The following is an 18,873-nucleotide window of genomic DNA, read 5'->3' as shown; positions in this document are numbered from 1 at the left end:
GCTTTGTAGATGTTTGGGCTCATGACAGAGACCAGATTTTGGGATCCTCCTCTCCCTTCAGTAATAGCACCAGCAGTTTTACAGCTCTAGAGCCAGAGTTGGTGGATCGAGGTCCGCTATAGGTGTTTAATTGCTGAGTAGATATACCATTACAGTCCTTAAAGAGAATTATGCCCAGAACCCCACATCATTTTTTCTTACTCAAGGTTTTTGTGAAAAGCTGCACACTTTAATCCTTGGTTTACACCAGGGGTGGGCAATAATCCTTGGTTTACACCAGGGGCCACTCGCAAGATTTTGGAAAGCGATCAAGGGCTGTACTCTTCCATAATATTAATAGAGGAATTCCAGGGTCTGGGATGGAGGTTGGGTGTGGAAGGGATTGGGGTGCAGGAGGTAGAATGGGGTCTGGGAGGGCGTTTGGATAAAGGAGGGGTGGCAGTTGTGACCTAGGGCAGGGGACTGAGATGCAGGATTTTGGGATGTGACCTAGGGTAGGAGGGGATTGTGATCTGGGTCAGGAGATAGGGGTGCCAGATCTGAGAGGGGGTATGGGTGTAAGATAGGGATGTAAGCTATTAGTCACTAGTCGCTCCCCCTCTGTCTATCAGAAAGAAGAAGCAAGGAGGGGGGGAAGAGGAGGAGTTGCTGGCTTAAAAGCCGGTGCCCCCCAGTTACATGGGAGGAGGCAGAGACACAGTGGCTGCATTCTACCTTGGAAATGTACAAGAGTCCCCTCTGGGGCTCTTGTATATTTCCAAGTGGAAGCGAGGCATGGAGGCTGGAGCCAGTGGGGGATTCAGTCCTCTGCTGGCCCTGGGCTCCACACTACATTTCAGTCTTTGAAATGTACAAGAGTCCCTGCTGGGGGTCTTGTACATTTCAAAGGCAGAACTCCTAGCAGCACTTTTGCATTTGAAATGTAGCAACAGCCCTGTGGGCTCTTATCATAGAGCTGGAAGAGACCTCAGGAGGTCAAGGCAGGACCAGTCCCAACTAAATCAACCCAGCCAAGGCTTTTTAAGCCAAGACTTAAAAACCTCTAGGGATGGAGATTCCACCACTTCCATAGGTAGCACATTCCAGTGCTTCATCACCCTCCTAGTGAAATAGTTTTTCCTAATATCCAACCTAGATCTCTCCCGCTGTAACTTGAGACCATTGCTCCTTGTTCTGCCATCCCTCACTATTGTGAACAGCCTTTCTCCAGCCTCTTTGGAACCTCCCTTCAGGAAGTTGAAGGCTGCTATCAAATCCCCCCTCACTCTTCTGCAGACTAAACAAACCCAAAACCCTTAGCCTTGCCTCCATAGGTCATATGCTCCAGCCCCCTAATCATTTTGGTCACCTTCCGCTGGACCATCTACAATGCATCCACATCCTTCCTGTAGTTGGGGGCCCAGAACTGGACACCATACTCCAGATGTGGCCTCACCAGAGCCAAATAAAGGGGAATAATCATTTCTCTGGATCTGCTGGCAATGCTCCTCTTAATGCAACCTAATATGCCATTAGTCTTCTTGGCTACAAGGGTACATTGTTGACTCATATCCAGCTTCTCATCCACTGTAATCCCCAGGTCCTTTTCTGCAGAAAAGGCCATACTTAGCCTTTCGGTCCCCAACCTATAACCATGCTTGGGATTCTTCTGTCCTAAGTGCAGGACTCTACACTTGTCCTTGGTGAACCTCATCAGATTTCTTTTGGCCCAATCCGCCAATTTGTCTAGATCACTCTGGACCCTATCCCTGCCCTCCAGTGTATCTACCTCTCCCTGTAGCTTAGTGTCATCCGCAAACTTGCTGAGGATGCAATCTATCCCCTCATCCAGGTCATTAATAAAGATGTTGAACAAAACTGGTCCTAGAACCGATCATTGGGGCACTCCGCTAGAAACCAACCGCCAACCTGACATCGAGCCGTTGATCACTACCCGCTGGGCCCGACCTTCTAGCCAGCTTTCTATCCATCTTACAGTCCATTTAGCCAATCCATATTCCCTTATCTTGCTGGCAAGAATATTGTGGGAGACCGTATCAAAAGCTTTGCTAAAGTCAAGGTATATCTCATCCACTGGCTTTCCCATATCCACAGAACCTCATCATAGAAGCTAATAGATCGGTCAGGCATGGCTTGCCCTTTGTGAATCCATGCTGACTATTCCTGATCACTTTCCCTCTTGCTACATTTCAAAGCGGAAGCGCCTTTATGGACTAATCTAATTGATTAGTTGATTTATTTTTAACATCCCTGGGGTGGGGGGCAGAGGGTTAGTGTGCTGGGAGGGGTTGGGGTGCTAGAGGCAGGCTCTGGCTGGGAAGCGTTTACCAGTAAAAACCTGAGGCAGACTGTCTGCTGCAGGCTGCTCGCTGTTCCATGTGGCTCTGCTCTGGGTATGAGGAGAAGCGGAAGGTGGTCAGTTGAGGAGGAAGGGAGAAGGCTACCTACACTGACCCTGCTCCTAGCAAAAATTCTTAGCTTCTATTGGCTGGAAACCGAGATTGGCCAATGGGAGCTAAGAGATTTTGCTGGGGGGTGAGAACAGCATGAAGTCCCCCTCTTCACTCCCCAGCTTTCGGGAGTGGAGAACAGCTGGCTTTTTAAAGTGTGAGCTGTTCTCTGCCTAAGGGTTCTTGCGAGGTGGCTGTGGTCTGGATCCGATGGCTTGGTAGGCCGGATCTGGCCTGCTGGCAGCCTTTGCCTACCCCTGGTTTACGGTGTTTTCATTCACCTCACACTTCCTAGGAGGTTCCTACCAGACAGGACTATACCATTTTTTCAAGAAAACCCATAGCTTTCTTTTAGCAAAGGCACAGTTATACTATACTGTAGAAAGAAATGTCGTTCAGTGTAGCATTATTTTCCTGTTCAGCTGCTCAAGGAGCAAACTACCATGCCAGTATTTGTCCCTAGCAGCTTTTGAATTGTCTATAATCTTCCAGGATGGCTGTAACTGCTATTTTGATTGAAAGAGACGTTCTGCTCTTGTGCATTCATGGTTTATGAACAGTCCCTTTCCTACAGTATAGAGAAAGACAGCAAAATAAACTTCTGTGAAGCTTTCACTGTGTTCCAGAGCATTAAGAAGCTTTCATAGATATTAACAGGTCTGTGGGAAAAGGGTGAAGTTTAAGATTTTTAAAGCTTGAACAGAATTAATAGAGAATGCAAGTCATGAAACATATTCATATGCTTGACTCACTATTTAAATCAAAAGGCTGAAGTTTAAAATGTTTTTTACTTCAGAAATATGTTCTATGACTTGGGCTGTTACAAGAAACTGGAATAGAATTACGTAATGCTCCATGTGAGTACTATATAGTGATATTAGAAATGCATAATCTCAGCCCCAAAAAAGCATTGGGAATAGGATAGGGATGTGAACGTGTGCACAGTTACATGCCAGTATGTATGGGGAGCAATTTAAGCTAACTTTTCACATGTGCCGGCTCCTGCAGAGCTGCCCCCACTCTGCATCCTCTGATACAGAAGTGGTGGTGGGGGAGAATATGCTCACTGTTCCTTCCCCCTCCTCCCCTCCACTGTGTGTAAATATGTAACCGCTGAAAATTTCAGCGGTTACACATTTACAAAAATAAACACAATTTAACATCCATATAACAGGATGATTGAGGCTTTTTAAAGGGTTAAGACATATGTTACATATGAGTCCATAATCACATTAGTCATGTGACAGTTTATGTGAAAATAGCTTTAAGTTCCTGGTTGTTATTGACCACAAAAGAAATGGTTCTTAACTAGGGAGAGAGATGCAGAAAATGACTAACATAAATAAATTACAGTACAAAATCTAGTCTTCTATGTTCTTTCAGTTTTAATGCATTTTATTTATAGTTGTGTTGGTTTAAAAAAAAATTCTGACATACATCCCTTTTTAAACTAATCAATTTATGGTTTTTAAATAAAAGTAAACATATGTACCAAGTTTTAATAAGTCTTGAAGCATGTATGAGTTTGTTCATGGATTACTGTAATCTAGTGTTTCTTAACCAGGTATACCCATAGCTTTGGGGTACATGTAGATTTTGCAAGAGGTACATCAGCTCTCACTCAGTGAGTGGTGAAATTTCTGAATACTGGGAGCTGCAGGGAGCTCTCTGCAGCTTCTGGCCACCACCATCCCCCTCCCAGGCTGGGACAGGAGATCTGTGAATAGAATTGTGAATAGCAATAGCGGAATTGTGAATAGCAATTCTGTGAATTGCAAGGGTCTCCTGTGTACTGGACTCAGTAAACTCTCTTGCAGCATTTCCTTAGTTGCCCTTTGCTATATAGGTTTGCATTGTTATAGCTGTATTGGTCCCAGGATATAAGCGAGAAAGGGTGCATGAACTAATATCTTCTATTGGACTAACTTCTACTAGTGAGAGGCAAACTTTCAAGCTACACAGAACACTTTCTAATTTGCTGTTTGACATTTTGATAGGTTAGCATCATACTGTTCCTGGGGAAAAAGTAGCCTAATAGGCTTTCCACAGATGATACAGAGGGTCTCTTTTCTTGCAGATTTTGTAACCGCTTCCGTGCTTGTGAAGCCCAAGAATGTAGCCGAGCTCCTAGGGAGCAGTTAAGTGCTCATATCATTTGGATTAGAGCAGGCAGTCTACTGAAATTAAAATTTAATATTCCAATTGTTAGTTATTCTGCAACTTCCTTTGTTTTAACAGCAAGAATTCCATCTGATGCAGCTTATGCAACTGAAATATGCATATGATTGGAAAATTCTTTGTCAGATATTTTGAGGTTGTCTTTCAGTTGATGTGGATGTGTAATTAAAACTACCTTAAGTTGTACATGTGTGCACTGCTGAGAGACTGTACAGTACTTCTGGATTCATGTTATCCATGTGTAGGTGGTTTGTCCATAACAGCAGATCAAGTTGAAAATTAATTTTTAACTCTCTTTGTAGGAATAAAAAAATATGTTGTCGGCTTAATTATCAAGACTTCATCTGATCCAACATGTGTAGAAGTAAGTGAATTCTCTTTAGGGAAATGGAAAGGGAGGGAAGCATTACGGCTAACTTACCTCTTTTTCTCTACTCTAGAAAGAAAAAGTGTATATTGGAAAACTGAATATGATTCTCGTTCAGGTAAGATCTGGCTACTAGTTTAGTTTTAATCCTGAATTTTAAAAAAAATTACACACTTAACAGATGTAACCAAAAGAACCAGGTTTGCATAAGAAAAGAAAGCGGTACCCCTCTCATGGATGTTTTATGACTTTCAGATACTGAAGCAGGAATGGCCCAAACACTGGCCAACATTCATAAGTGATATCGTAGGGGCAAGCCGGACAAGTGAGAGTCTTTGCCAGAACAACATGGTGATTCTTAAACTATTAAGTGAAGAGGTGTTTGACTTCTCCAGTGGACAGATAACTCAAGTAAAAGCCAAGCATCTGAAAGACAGGCAAGTAAAATATTCTGTAATTTTTCCACATACTCCTAGCATACACTACAGTTTCAATTGCTGCCACATAATTGCTCTCATTGAAGGTTTTTGGCTAGGTACCCATAGTAGCTTTTGTACATTTGATGTTAGATTGAATATTTTCTTAGTGACACTGTTAAACCTTACCAGACTCATTCAGCAAGAGTGTGCACTTCTATTTTGTGATCGGCTTCTACATTAATTATGTATTGTTGGTCTGCCCTATTAAGGGTGAGCAGGCATGGTGTATTGCATTTTATGCCTGATTGCAAAAGAAAATTTGCACTTAAAAATTTATTTTTATAATTTTCATAAAAACTTTGCTTGCTTATTACAAAAGCAGAATAATTCAAGTGGGTAGTATAATTAACTGAGTATGGTGATGCTGAATGATTAACATCTTACTATTTTAATTTTTTCTAGTATGTGCAATGAGTTCTCTCAGATATTTCAACTGTGTCAGTTTGTGATGGTAAGTCTGATTTTCAATAACTTCAAAATATAGTGGAATTTCTTAGGAAGCAAGTAAATTTATATATTGTCCCATTACAGGAAAATTCCCAAAATGCTCCCCTTGTTCATGCAACTTTGGAGACTTTGCTACGATTTCTTAACTGGATTCCACTGGGATACATTTTTGAGACCAAGTTAATCAGCACATTAATATATAAGGTATTCATTTTTTTTTTTTTAATTGATGGTACTAGCAAGTAAGATGGAAGCATTAGTTAAGTGAAATAAAATGTGAATTGGCTTTTTAAATGTCTCTAATCTTCTTACTGATACCTTTCTTTACAGTTTTTAAATGTTCCCATGTTTCGAAATGTCTCTTTGAAGTGCCTCACAGAGATTGCAGGTGTCAGTGTAAGCCAATATGAGGAACAATTTGTAACCCTTTTTACGCTGACCATGATGCAGTTGAAACAGGTAACCTTCTGAGCTTCTTACAAAATCAATTTTCCAAGTTTTCACTGCCTTTTTATTTAGCAAAATCAATGGGAAGCTTAGCTTCTAGTTGCAAACACGTTCTTTATATAAGCTAGCTAGATTTCTGCAGCAAAACATTATACTGTAAATTTATTTTTGAAGAAGTAACTAGGATTTATTCAAAAGTTGTTAAAGGTTCACAAGCAAAATACTACTTAATTTCACTTTAAGATAGTAACTACTTGTTGGTTGCTTGCAGAGTATATTTTCAAACTATTGTAATATTCAAGGTTAGGTTAAGACAAACGACAAAAAATATCAGACAAATCATGAAAATACATAGTTTATTTCTAAACCACTTTTTTTTTTTTTTTTTTTTTTTTTTTTTTGGTTCCCCTTGTTGACTTGATCTTGAAAATGCCATCTGGCTTGTGTTTGCACTAACTTTTTCATTTGAAGGAAGCCCTTGTAAGGACTTCAGAAATCCCTGCAGGCTGTGCTATAAAATTCACTAAATCAGTGCACCTTTACTGTGTAAGTCACAAAATATTTTGTTAGGTCAGTAAGTTATTGAGAAGGATACATTTCTGCAGTTGAAACGAGGAATCCTTCTTAAGATAATTTTTTATTGCAATTATATAAAAGCAGGCTGATTTTATTTAGCTAATTAACCTAAAAGGATAGCCTCTGTTAGGGATGAGAGAGTTAACAAGTAAGCATCACCCTTAACGGGGGTGGAGTAGCTCCCTCCATCCATTGTGGGCAGGTAGGTATCCTTCAGGGCTGAAGCTTTCCCCTGTCCACAGGAGTCCCAGAGGCAGGTAGGCAGGGGCTGCTCCACCCAGGCTACAGCAGTGGGGGCAGTGCACTCTAGCCCAACTGATCTGAAGCAGGTCTCCTTAATTGGTTAACCAGTTAAACATGACATTTACTTCACATTTAGTTGGTTAATCAATTACATGGGATTTTACATCCCTACTCTTTGTAAGAACATGCTACACTCTGATTTGTTCAACATATCAATAGGTGAATTTAGATTACTTAAGATTTCAGTCACTGATAAATTGATGTGTATTATTTTAGTACAGAATTGTCTTCTAGTTTTTAATTTGGGGGTCTGGTCGTTTTATTAGGAAGAAGAGTCAGTGTTTGATATAGCAGTAGAGAATACTACCAACCACCTGCAAGGATTATAATAGTAATAGTGAAACCATGTCTACATGAGGAGATAAGGACAGATTTATTAAGGTCTACTTTTTAGCAGTGAGTGGAGTGAGTTTTGTCTTGTGCGCTTGTTTGGATGTATGCCACCGAGCCACCTGTGCTACATACTACTGGGTCCTGTTTGAGGTTGTGTGTTTAGCACTGGTGTATAATCTGAAATCTGAATAAGCCCCTAATTTTCATTACAATTTTTATAACCATATTCAAAATTCTTATTCTACATGAAAACCGTGAATAAATAAAATTAGCCAAGAACATCGATTTCCTTCCCCTCCCTGCTCCCCGATAATTGCAGGTTTTGGGGCTTTTTAAAAATAGAATAATAGTTATTGTGATGGAAAAGAGGACACAATTTCAAACACTTTGTGCTTTGGCCCTGGCTGCCATTAGAGCAGTGCCTCCCACCACACGGCCCGGCCTCTACTAGAGCAGCAAGAGCAACTTCCCCCCACTCCTGCTGCACAGCCCTGGACACTGCTGCAGCCACCACGCAGTCTCATCCAGGAGCGACCTGGGGCCTGAGGTGCATGGTGACTGCTGGGGCTGGGACCACGGTACTAAAAATAGCACAGTGGCTCGTTTCCAGACCTGGGAGCGAGTCCACGGTGCTCCGGGGCTGGGGCTGTGGCCCTGGGAGCAGGCACACTGCAGCCCTGGCTACAGCAGCCGCCATTCAGCCTATCCTGGACACAGCTTCAGCCCTAGCCAAATGCTGAACCTAGGGCCAAAGCCACATGGGCTGCCTAGGTCCTCCTGGGGTGGACCAACCGTGCCTGCCGCATGGCCCTGCCCAGGAGCAGCTGAGCAGCCACTGCATGACTCTCCTGAGGAGGTAGGAAGGATTTGAATTCTTGCATTTGCGGAGGCGTGCACTTTAGAGAGAACTATAACATTCAGTTTTTTAAAGTTGAGGGTGCATGTCCCCACTGTGCGCAAGAATTCGATGTAGAGCGTTCTCAGTAGGATGGCTGCTGTCGATTTTGAAAGTGATGCACTGTGGGTAGTTATCCCACAGTTTCTGCTGTCCCTTTGCATTCTGGATTATGCTCCCAGTGCATGCTGGGACCAACTATTCAGTGGGTGGTTCTGAGTACAGGTCAGCATCCCATAATGCACTTGGTTCCTCCCCCTGGCTTGAGAGCAACAGCAAGCTGCCCTGCTGTGCCTTTTTTTCCCCCGTCGTCATTCATGCGAATGCAATATCAGGATAAGAATTGAACCTGTTCCACAGCATACTGTTATGGCAATCGTATTAACCATGATGCGCCTTTAAGCTGGAGTGTATCCAGCACCCTCTGGACTCTTGGGAGACCATAAGCGTAATCTTCTGCGAAGCACTTCCGTTGAGAAATGGGAAATGCCACTAGCATTCAGTCCTCTGGACTCAGTCGAATGCCAGTTCTGGTGTTGAGACAAGCACAGACAGGTGGGATTGTATTGTGATGTACCTGTGGTATAATCAACAGTGATTGCAAAATTTCCGTTTACATAAAGACACTTTCATGAACATTTACAAATTGCTTCCCCCTGCCCTGAAGCACAAGAATACCAGGATGAGACCCACTCTTACCATGGAGAAGCGAGTGGCAATTGCCCTGTGGAAGCTTGCTGCACCGGAGAACTACTGGTCAGTTGGCTACTCTACGCTACATCGATGACATCTTCATCATCTGGATCCATGGGAAGGAGACTCTGGAAGAATTTCACCATGATTTCAACAGCTTCCACCCCACCATCAACCTCAGCATGGACCAATCTACACGGGAGGTCCATTTCCTGGACACCACGATACAAATAAGTGACGGTCATATCAATACCACCCTATACCGAAAACCTACCAACCGCTATACTTACCTGCATGCCTCCAGTTTCCATCCCAGACACACAACACGATCCATTGTTTACAGCCAAGCACTGAGGTACAACCGAATATGTTCCAACCCCTCAGACAGAGACCTACACCTACAAGATCTTCAACAAGCATTCTGTAAACTGCGATACCCACACGAGGAAGTGAGGAGACAGATTGACAGAGCCAGACGTGTACCCAGAAGCCTCCTGCTACGGGACAAGCCCAAGAAAGAAACCAACAGAACACCACTGGCCATCACCTACAGTCCCCAGCTAAAACCTCTCCAACGTATCATTCGTGATCTACAACCCATCCTGGACAATGATCCCTCGCTTTCACAGGCCTTGGGAGGTAGGCCGGTCCTTGCCCACAGACAACCCGCCAACCTGAAGCATATTCTCACCAGCAACTACACACCGCACCATAATAACTCGAACTCAGGAACCAATCCTTGCAACAAACCTCGGTGCCAACTCTGCCCACATATATACACCAGCAACACCATCACAGGACCTAACCAATCAGCCATACTGTCACTGGTACATTCTCCTGCACATCTACCAACGTAATATATGCCATCATGTGCCAACAATGCCCCACTGCTATATACATCAGCCAAACTGGACAGTCCCTACGTAAAAGAATCAATGGACACAAATCTGATATTAGGAATGGCAACATACAAAAACCTGTAGGGGAACACTTCAATCTTCCTGGACACACAATTGCAGATCTAAAAGTAGCCATCCTGCAGCAAAAAAACTTCAGGACCAGACTTCAAAGAGAAAGTGGGTCTGGCCCACGAAAGCTCATCATCTAATAAACCATCTTGTTAGTCTTTAAAGTGCTACATTGTCCTGTATTTTGCTTCAGCTACCCCAGACTAACACGGCTACATTTCTATCACTGCTGAGCTACAGTTCATCTTTAAGTTTGACACAATCAACTCTGGATTAAACAAAGACTGTGAATGGCTTGCTAACTACAAAAGCAGCTTCTGCTCTCTTGGAATTCACACCTCCAGATGAGCTGCTAGAAGTGGGCCTCATCCTCCTTGATTGGATCCACCTAGTCATCTCCAGCCTGATCCTAGCCTGCATATTTATACCTGCCTCTGGAAATTTCCACTACATGCATCTGACGAAGTGGGTCTTTGCCCACGAAAGCTTATGCTCCTACACTTCGGTTAGTCTATAAGGTGCCACAGGACTCTTCATCGCTTTGGCTACTCTTGTTAGCTTTGCAGCTGCTGGTGGATCACAAAGGTGATGTCACCAACATCAACATGGAATTGTTGGGAAAGATCCACGACACACTCATCTTTAGGAACTGCTACATCTTCAGAAAGCTGCAAGCTAGAACTTTCTTCCCAGACTGGAAAATCACTGAGACATTGAAAAGGAAGAAGGGGGTCCAAACATAGCGGAAAGCAGGGCAGGGATCCATGCAGCACCTGTGTGATCAGCAGCTGTCTCTTCCTCTTCCCACTGTTAGCCATGTCAGTGCAACTTTTTCTTCGTGGGGTGGGGGTCAGGGCAGGGGCTCAAGCCATGCTTCATTGGGAATGAGGAAATGGAGTTTTACTGCAAAGGCACTACTTCATCCAGGTTGCCATGCAATAATCTGATCTTCTCTGAATCAGTGATAGAGCAAAGTCCCTTCACTATGCCCTGTGGATGCTGACTGTGACCAAAACCTGTACCGTATGCTGCAGTGCTTTGTATTGCAGTAATGCCAGACCATTTACTGTTGGCTTGGCATGGAAGTCCTACTGTGAAGGATGGAATAAGGCAGGCCTTCCCAGAAACCTTGTGAGAAGGATGAAAAAGTTCCTCTGAGAGCTTTATGAAGATGTGCAGGCAGGATTCCTGTCCTCAGACACATTAACAAATTGTTCCGGGGACCTCTCACTGTGTAGGCACACTGGTTGCCACAGATCATATTCAATTGCCATAACCCACTTTTAAACAAGATAAAAACCTGAACTCACCAGAAGTACCTTCCCCGAGATTAGTGCCCAACGGGGACATTCTTGGAGAGAGGGGATTATCTCCAAGGTTTTAAAAAGTTCTTGGCTCTGTGACATTGGTTGCCCTGCTTGCCTGCTGACCATTCTCCTCCTCAGCCATGCTGTCCTCCATGCTGCTGCCCAGGGATGCCTGAAGTGTTTTTGGAGGAATCTATAGACTAACTAGGGAAGCTGGTCAGGCTCTCCTGTCTCCCAGGGATCCCATGCAACCACTTAGAAGTGGCATGTCGACAACAAACACCAGACCATCTTCTTGCCTCCTGCTTCAATTCCTTTATTTTCACTCAGCTCTGCTGGGCATCCTTGGCATATCCTTTCTCTCCCATGCCCTTTGCGATCTTGGCATAGATTTCAGTGTTTCTTTTGCTGGCTCATAGTTTTGTGATGACAGATTCCTCTCCCCACACAGCAATGAGGACACTCCATGCTGGTGCTTGTCTGCAACCCTAGGAACTCATGGGACTTATGCTCAGGTGTGCTGCATGCTCTGAGGTCTGCTTGCTATGCTGGTCATGCAGGAAATAAAATTCATATTTTCCCTGGGCTTTTCCTGTTCATCTGGAGAGCAGTAAAGTTGATGATCTGAGCCAGAGTGGTTACTGCAGGGCACTGTAGGAAACCTTCCGTAGGCCAAGAACATCTCCTTTCGCAGCACTGCATCTGCAGTACTGTTAATTGTACCATTCAAGGTCTAATTTAGCATTACTCCTCATATAATTCCATGGACTTTAACAGCCTTTAACGTCAATGGAATGGGCTTTGTGTGGACTCTCTGTTTAGAAAATAGACCTAATGCAGACCAGGCCTGAGATGCTCAAGGAAATTAATTAGATGCTGTAAAAACAGGAAACCCGATAATGTGGGTTTCAGTTGTCTCATATTGACTGTATGTCACCCCAGGAAGGGAGGCTGATATCAAATTTCTAAACACTGTTATTGACTGCTGCTTTGATTTGCTTGTCTTGGAACCTGTAAGAGGTAATCTTGGGAGAATTGCGCATTACTGTATGTGCCCAGAACTCATGTTCCTGGAAGAAAAACAAATTCTGATGGAGAAGCAAAGGGAAGCTGCAAGTGTGGTCACATGCCTCTCCCTGGCAGTGCAGACAGATCAGTTTGGGCTCCTGGAATAGGTGATAGAGATGTAAATCACTGCTGGGGGTGAGTAGGCTTTGGTAGTTCATGCATGAGAGAGTAAGAGAGACACTATCCCTCTTGCCAAGCATGCTCCAATAGCAAGCATGGAAGGACAGGGCATTAGGGTGTTTTTGATTAGGCGGGTGAAGGGCAGGTTCTGTCCTCAGAGCAGAATGTAGCAGCCTGACTGCTTAGTAAATTATTCCCTTTGTCTTTTGTTTACACCCCACTCATAAGACAGTGGGCTGGTTGCTTCACCTGAACCTTGCATCCCTTAATCTAACTGCATAGACATTACATGACTGAACCTGGAGGAGCAGGCCTATTCAGAGCAAGTTCGACCGACCTTGTGAGATGATGGTAGTTGTAAGCTTTCCATTAAAGCTATCTGGACACATGGAAGCAATTCTCACTAGGGGCATCTCAGCGAGATCTCTAGCCATCTGAAGCGTTAAGGTCTGGCTCTGGCATCTATCAAAGAGCACTTAGCAGCAATATCAGTCTTCTGCCTACCAGTGAAAGACTGGGTAGTGTTCTCTAAAGACTTGATGGTTTGGTTTCTCAAAGAACTGGAGCGACTACCCTCAGGTCCGCAAACCCGTCTCTTCTTGGGACTTGTATCTGTTTCTGCCAAGGCTCATGGGCGCTCCTTTCAAACCACTAGTGTCATGCCTTCTACTACTCTCCTAGAAGATCACCTCAGCCAAAAGGGTCTCTGAAATCGGGTCCCTTACGTCAGAAGCACCATACACAGTGTTTTTTAAGGACAAGGTCCAACTGTTCCCTCTCCTGGCTTTCTTGCTAAAGGTGTTTTTGCAGTTCCATAGCATCCAAGAAATTTTTCTGCCAGTCTTGTTCTCAAGGCCTCACAAGAAATCTCTTCCATTTGAATTCCTTTTGCTTATTGACTTTGACTGAATTTTTATAAAGATAAAACTATATTAGAACCAAACTTATTTATATTTAACACTAAAATATAATTCTGGAAGCAATTTATAGATTTAGGTTTCCCTGCTCTTGTTGGAAATAATTTAATGTCAATACTGTTGTGTTAAAGCAGCTGTCAAACAATGTATTGAGATTATTTTTATTTTTATTATGGGTAGCCCTTGAAGGCAGATGCCCATTATGTAGGCACTGTGTGGTATATTAAAGATTAATGGAATTAATTCACATTTTTTGGGATTGGGATCTTTCCATATAGATATATCTGAGTGCTCTCAATGGGGAAAGCAGAGGAAGAGAGAAGCATTTGTAGGGAGGTGGTGAACAGGGGAATGCAGAGAATTTTTTCCCTAAAACGGACAAAACATTTGTCAATTAAAAACACCCACACATTCCCTAACATTCACTTTCTCTGTAAATATTGCTGTGGCTTCTACAAGTATGTTGCACAATTGCAAATAGGAGACGACATTGTTTGGAATACCTTTGGTGTGATCCATGCTATGCAAAAGTGTAAAAACTGCTAAGTTGAAAATTTCATTCCTGTTTTATTAGATGCTTCCTTTAAACACGAACATCCGACTTGCATACTCCAATGGAAAAGACGATGAACAGAACTTTATTCAGAATCTTAGCTTGTTTCTCTGCACGTTTCTTAAGGAACACGGTCAGCTTATAGAAAAGAGATTAAATCTAAGGGAAACATTAATGGAGGTAAGTTCTTTAGTTGTGGTCAGTTTGCTTTGTATGTCCTTGTGCTGATTGAGTACCTTAAATGAAGTGTTCCTTCTGCAGTTACTTGAACTAAATTTGTAGCATTTAGAGTAGTAAGTCTTTGGGTGGAAATTCCCATAATTAACAAGTGCTTAAACTTAGACCTACTGAAGATAATTTGCTTGGTAGCGCTTGCTAATTGCATATTTGCAGGGCTTGACAAGCGGCAGCAAGCCCTGCTTGCCAGGCGGTTTGGCACACTGCGCATGCGCTGATTGCGTTGCGGCGCCATGCCGGGCTAAAATCTACTCCCCATGGGTGAGTAGATTACCCCAATTGTCGAGTCCTGCACATTTGTATGCAATGATCCTACATTTATTTATATCACAATGCCCAAAGACTGCAGTCTTGAGTAGAGTGTACAAATATATAGGAAGGTACAATTCCCACTACTAAAACAAAATTACATGCTAAAATTTAAAAACTGCACGAGAGATGGATGTGTATGTATAGTATAACATTTTCATGTGACTCTGACCACACCAGGCTTTGCTAGGAGAGTATGATTTTAATCTATAGGGGGTCATTGTCCAAATCCAAACACTCTTTCCCACAGGAGTCAAGGCAGGATTTCATGGCCATCTTGCAAAGAGTATGGCCAGGACCTCCCTCCAGGTGAGCTCTGGATGTGGATGACTTGGCTGTTAGGACTGTGGTATCAGTAGTCACCATGTGGCTTTGTTGGTAGTTCCAGTTCTTGGACTTTCCTCTTTGATCCAGGATCTTTCCTTTGAAGGTTCCTCTTTGTTTTCAGAGCAGATGCACTTGAAACTTCAAGGACGTGTGAGGGGTCACCTTGCTGGCTTTAGGCCTTCACATATTGCCGGCCTCCAGAAAATACTTGACGCCAGCAGTCTTCCAGATTCACAGTCTCCCTCAGAGCAGAGCTTTACTTACAAAAGAAAGAGGAAAGTTTATAAACCTCTCCAATGGACATTAGCCTCGCAGTTGGGCTCTCAGACATCCCAGTAGTGTGTCTCAGGCTTTTGAAGACCACCCTAGAATGTTATACCAACCTCTGTTCCAGATTCATCCCCTCTTTTGGTCCATCTTGTTGCCCTTCAGCCAAGCTTGTTCGTAGATAATACTGGACTGTTGGGTCCTCAGTAACACCTTCGAGTTTGTTTGCCCATCCTCTACCCTGCCCCTCTTCAGGGGCCCTTCTCACCAGTGACTGCTTGCCCAGGAAATATAATCCTTCCAACTTGTGGAAATCATAGAGGAAGTTTCTTGAGACTTGAGAAGGAAGAAGTTTTACTCCTAGTATTTCCTAACCTTGAAGGCCAAATGGGGCTATAGACTGTCTTGAACCTGCATTGCCTCAACACTTACCTTAAACTGAGGTTCCACACCGTGTCTCTGGTCTCCATCAGATCCTTCCTAGATCCAGGAGACTGTTACACCTACTTTCATTTAATGGATGCTTATTTCCACATCTGTCTTCCACAGCCACAGAAGTTTTCTCACCTTTCTAGTGGCTCAGTGCCACTACCATTTCACCACTCTCCCCTTCAACTTGTCAGCAGCCCCATGAGTCTTTATGAAGCTTATGGCAGTATTAGCAGCCTCTCTCTCAAGTATCAAGGTGCGTAAATCTATTCACACCTCAATAACTGGCTGATCAGAGGTTGTTTACATGCTAAGATAGGGCACAGGTAGGTCCCAGTTCAGAGAATAGAGTTCATTGGGGCAGAGCTTGACATGACCCAAGCCAGAACCTTCTTTCTAGAGGCTCAATTCCAGATTTGTCAGATCTAATATGTAAGGTCATCATTTGCCCAATAATGACTGTTCAGATCTGCTTCACACTGTTGGTACGCATGTCAGCAAGTGCTTATATGGTACAATACACAAGGTTGTACCTCCAGATGTGGCTGACATAAATCTGTTTACTGAGTAGGCACCATTAAGACTCAACTCACTGTCCTGCCTCCAGGCCTCACTTCTCACCTGGTGGAAAGGCCCAGGATTGGTAATGAAAGGGGTAGCCTTTGCTGCTCCTCTACTGTCTGTAGCCTTAGTCTCACTTACATGTAGGAGGGAGAGCCACCTCAACAGCTTCATGTCCTAGGGCCTCTGTTCCTAAGAATCCCAGGGTCTGGAGGCTAATGTCTTATCCATTAAGCCACTGGGACCCACCCAACCTCCCTATCTTCAGGCTGGTTTAGCTTGCCAAGAGTTCCTTCCTCAGATCCCTGGCAGAGTGCTATAGGTCCTGACGAACAGTACTACATCCATGATTTATATCAACAAGCAAGAGGAGGCTCAATCCTTGGCCTTTTCCCAGGAGGCCCCAGTGGCTGTGGGATTTCTGCATGAAATACACCATTCACCTTAAGGCAAAACACATATCATGGGAGCCTGAAATCTATTGGCAAATCACCTCTGCAGAGCCTTTTCTTCTTACCACAAATAGTTTCTTCACTCAGAGATCATTGATATCTTTCAGAGGTGGGAGCCTCCTAAGGTGGACCTATTTGCCACCAGGCAGAACAGGAAATGCCATCATTTCTGCTCGCTGAGTGAGCTCCCTCTTCAATGCATTGCTGTTCTCCTAAACAGACCGTCTTTCTATATGCCTGTCCTCATTTTCTTGGTTCACATGGTTCTCCTAAAAATCAAGAGGCAAAGCAGAGGTTATTGTGATAGCACCAGTGTGACCATGTTAGACTTGATTTGGCACACTTCTGGATCTCATTGGTAGCATCACTTGCCTTCTCTGTCCCAGATTTGATCTCGTAAGACCATGGCAGGTTATTTCACTTGAACCTTGCATTATTGCATTTGGCTATATAATTGCTGAATCCAGAGGAATAGGCCTGCTCGGATCAAGTTTGACAAGTCTTTCTAAATTGCGGAAAGTCTTACCCGGGAGCTTCCTACTTACCCAAGTAGAAACAATTTTTTTTTTGGTTGAGCTGCTGACTAGAATCTCATACCTTAGCAGGGAAGATCTGAATGGAGAATCATCCTAGATAATTGTCTGTATATGGACTTGCGATGAGCAGGTGAATGTCTTGCAAGTCCAAAACGTCTGAAGAACCAGTACCTGGTCGTTGGTTTGGATGTTTGTATCCCACTATGCCATTACCTAGCAGGCAAAAGACTATACCAGTTTCCAGAGATCAGTGATGCAGTTAGTATGTCCATGAATTCTGAGCCCCCTTTCAAGAGTACTGCTTCTGAGTCACCTGGAATGGAATGGACAGGAGCAAGCTCTTGAAGAAAACTATTACTAATACTTTGTAACTGTTCTTCAAAATATGTTGCTATGACCATTCCATAATCCATCCTCCTACTCCTTTGTTGGAGTTACCAGCAAGAAAGAACTGAGAGAGTGGACGGCCAGCTGTGCCTCTTACTCTAGTGCATGTCTGCTGACTTCCGAGGGCACAATACCCAGCCCTGAGGATACCAATAAGAGGAAAACCTCTAACAATAGTACATGCAGCATGCACACACCTAATATGGAATAGACATAAGCAACACATTTCTAACAATAGTTATGGGTGAATTTTTTTTTTTTTCCCAGTGTGAAGGCAAATATATATTAAAGCATGTTTACAGGTTGAACGTCTCTACTCTAGCACCCCTGAGACCTGATCAGAGCCAAATTGGAGAATTTGATGGATCATGGGAGGTCAATATTGTCTAGTGGCATTACTAACACTTACATTACTTATTGTGATTTTAGGAGACATTTAGGGGTAAATTAGAGCAAACAGCACAGAACGCTGGGTGCCAGGACTGGTGGCTATAAACAAACTATTGGACAGCGTGAAACTTGGTAACACCCACAGTAGGTAGACATCCAGCTAACTAAAATTATGCTGGACTATGGATGTTGTCGGACCAGAGAAGTTCAACCTGTAGTTCTTCCATTGCTATCCTATTTAAATAACTAGACACCTTTTGAAATCTGAGTCCACCAGTAGTGGGAGCTGTATAGGGTTCTGTGCTACTCAAGTGGCATTGCAAATGAAACTGTTTAGAGCTGTGTTCCGATCGTCTTGAAACTGATTTGATATAACTTTTTGTGGTCACGTTGCATTGATTTAAGTCAGTTTAGTTATGGATGAGTTGATTCTCCTAGTGTTCATGGCCTTTGCGGATTACATTAAAAGGTATTTCACTTCTTCCAGTTGATCTTATCCACATGTGGCTGGTGATACAGGATGATGTGTTGAGCTGGTGGGAAAGATTAGGTAGGAGAGCATTGAAGGTTGGAGCATGTAGCTCATCTTTTTTTCTCCTTCAAGTGTCCTGCACTGAATTAAAATTTCTATTGGAAGAGCAATGTGTCTGACTTTCCTCTCTCAGCAGACTAGATAGCTACCTTCTCAGATTTTACATGATCATTAAGTAAAAGATAATGCTTTCAACAAAGACTTCTTCAAAATGCTGATCTCCCCTCTTCCCCCCCCCCCCCCCCCAATGCTATGGCAGTGTAGATTCTGGTATTGTCCTATTGGACAAACACTTTGGTTAGGAGACTGTTAAACCACAGTGTCTTGCAGAGACTCATGAGATGG

At 43.4% G+C, this 18,873-nt stretch overlaps 1 protein-coding gene across 3 annotated transcripts in view; it reads left to right on the top strand.

Annotated features, from left to right (window-relative positions):
• The window catches only part of XPO1 (exportin 1), a 70,193-nt gene that overhangs the window by 23,610 nt on the left and 27,710 nt on the right, over positions 1-18,873 (top strand). For all 3 annotated transcript variants that reach the window (XM_075925550.1, XM_075925549.1, XM_075925551.1), the window contains 7 exons: positions 4,931-4,992; positions 5,069-5,113; positions 5,251-5,432; positions 5,877-5,925; positions 6,006-6,125; positions 6,252-6,380; positions 14,123-14,281. In XM_075925550.1, the coding sequence (XP_075781665.1) occupies positions 4,931-4,992; positions 5,069-5,113; positions 5,251-5,432; positions 5,877-5,925; positions 6,006-6,125; positions 6,252-6,380; positions 14,123-14,281 (746 nt within the window). The remainder of the gene's footprint in view (positions 1-4,930; positions 4,993-5,068; positions 5,114-5,250; positions 5,433-5,876; positions 5,926-6,005; positions 6,126-6,251; positions 6,381-14,122; positions 14,282-18,873) is intronic.

This window comes from Pelodiscus sinensis, chromosome 3 (genome assembly GCF_049634645.1).
Source record: "Pelodiscus sinensis isolate JC-2024 chromosome 3, ASM4963464v1, whole genome shotgun sequence".
Classification (NCBI taxonomy): Eukaryota; Metazoa; Chordata; order Testudines; family Trionychidae; genus Pelodiscus; species Pelodiscus sinensis.
The sequence above is the reverse complement of the archived record's forward strand: the minus strand, read 5'-3'. Positions and strand labels throughout refer to the sequence as shown.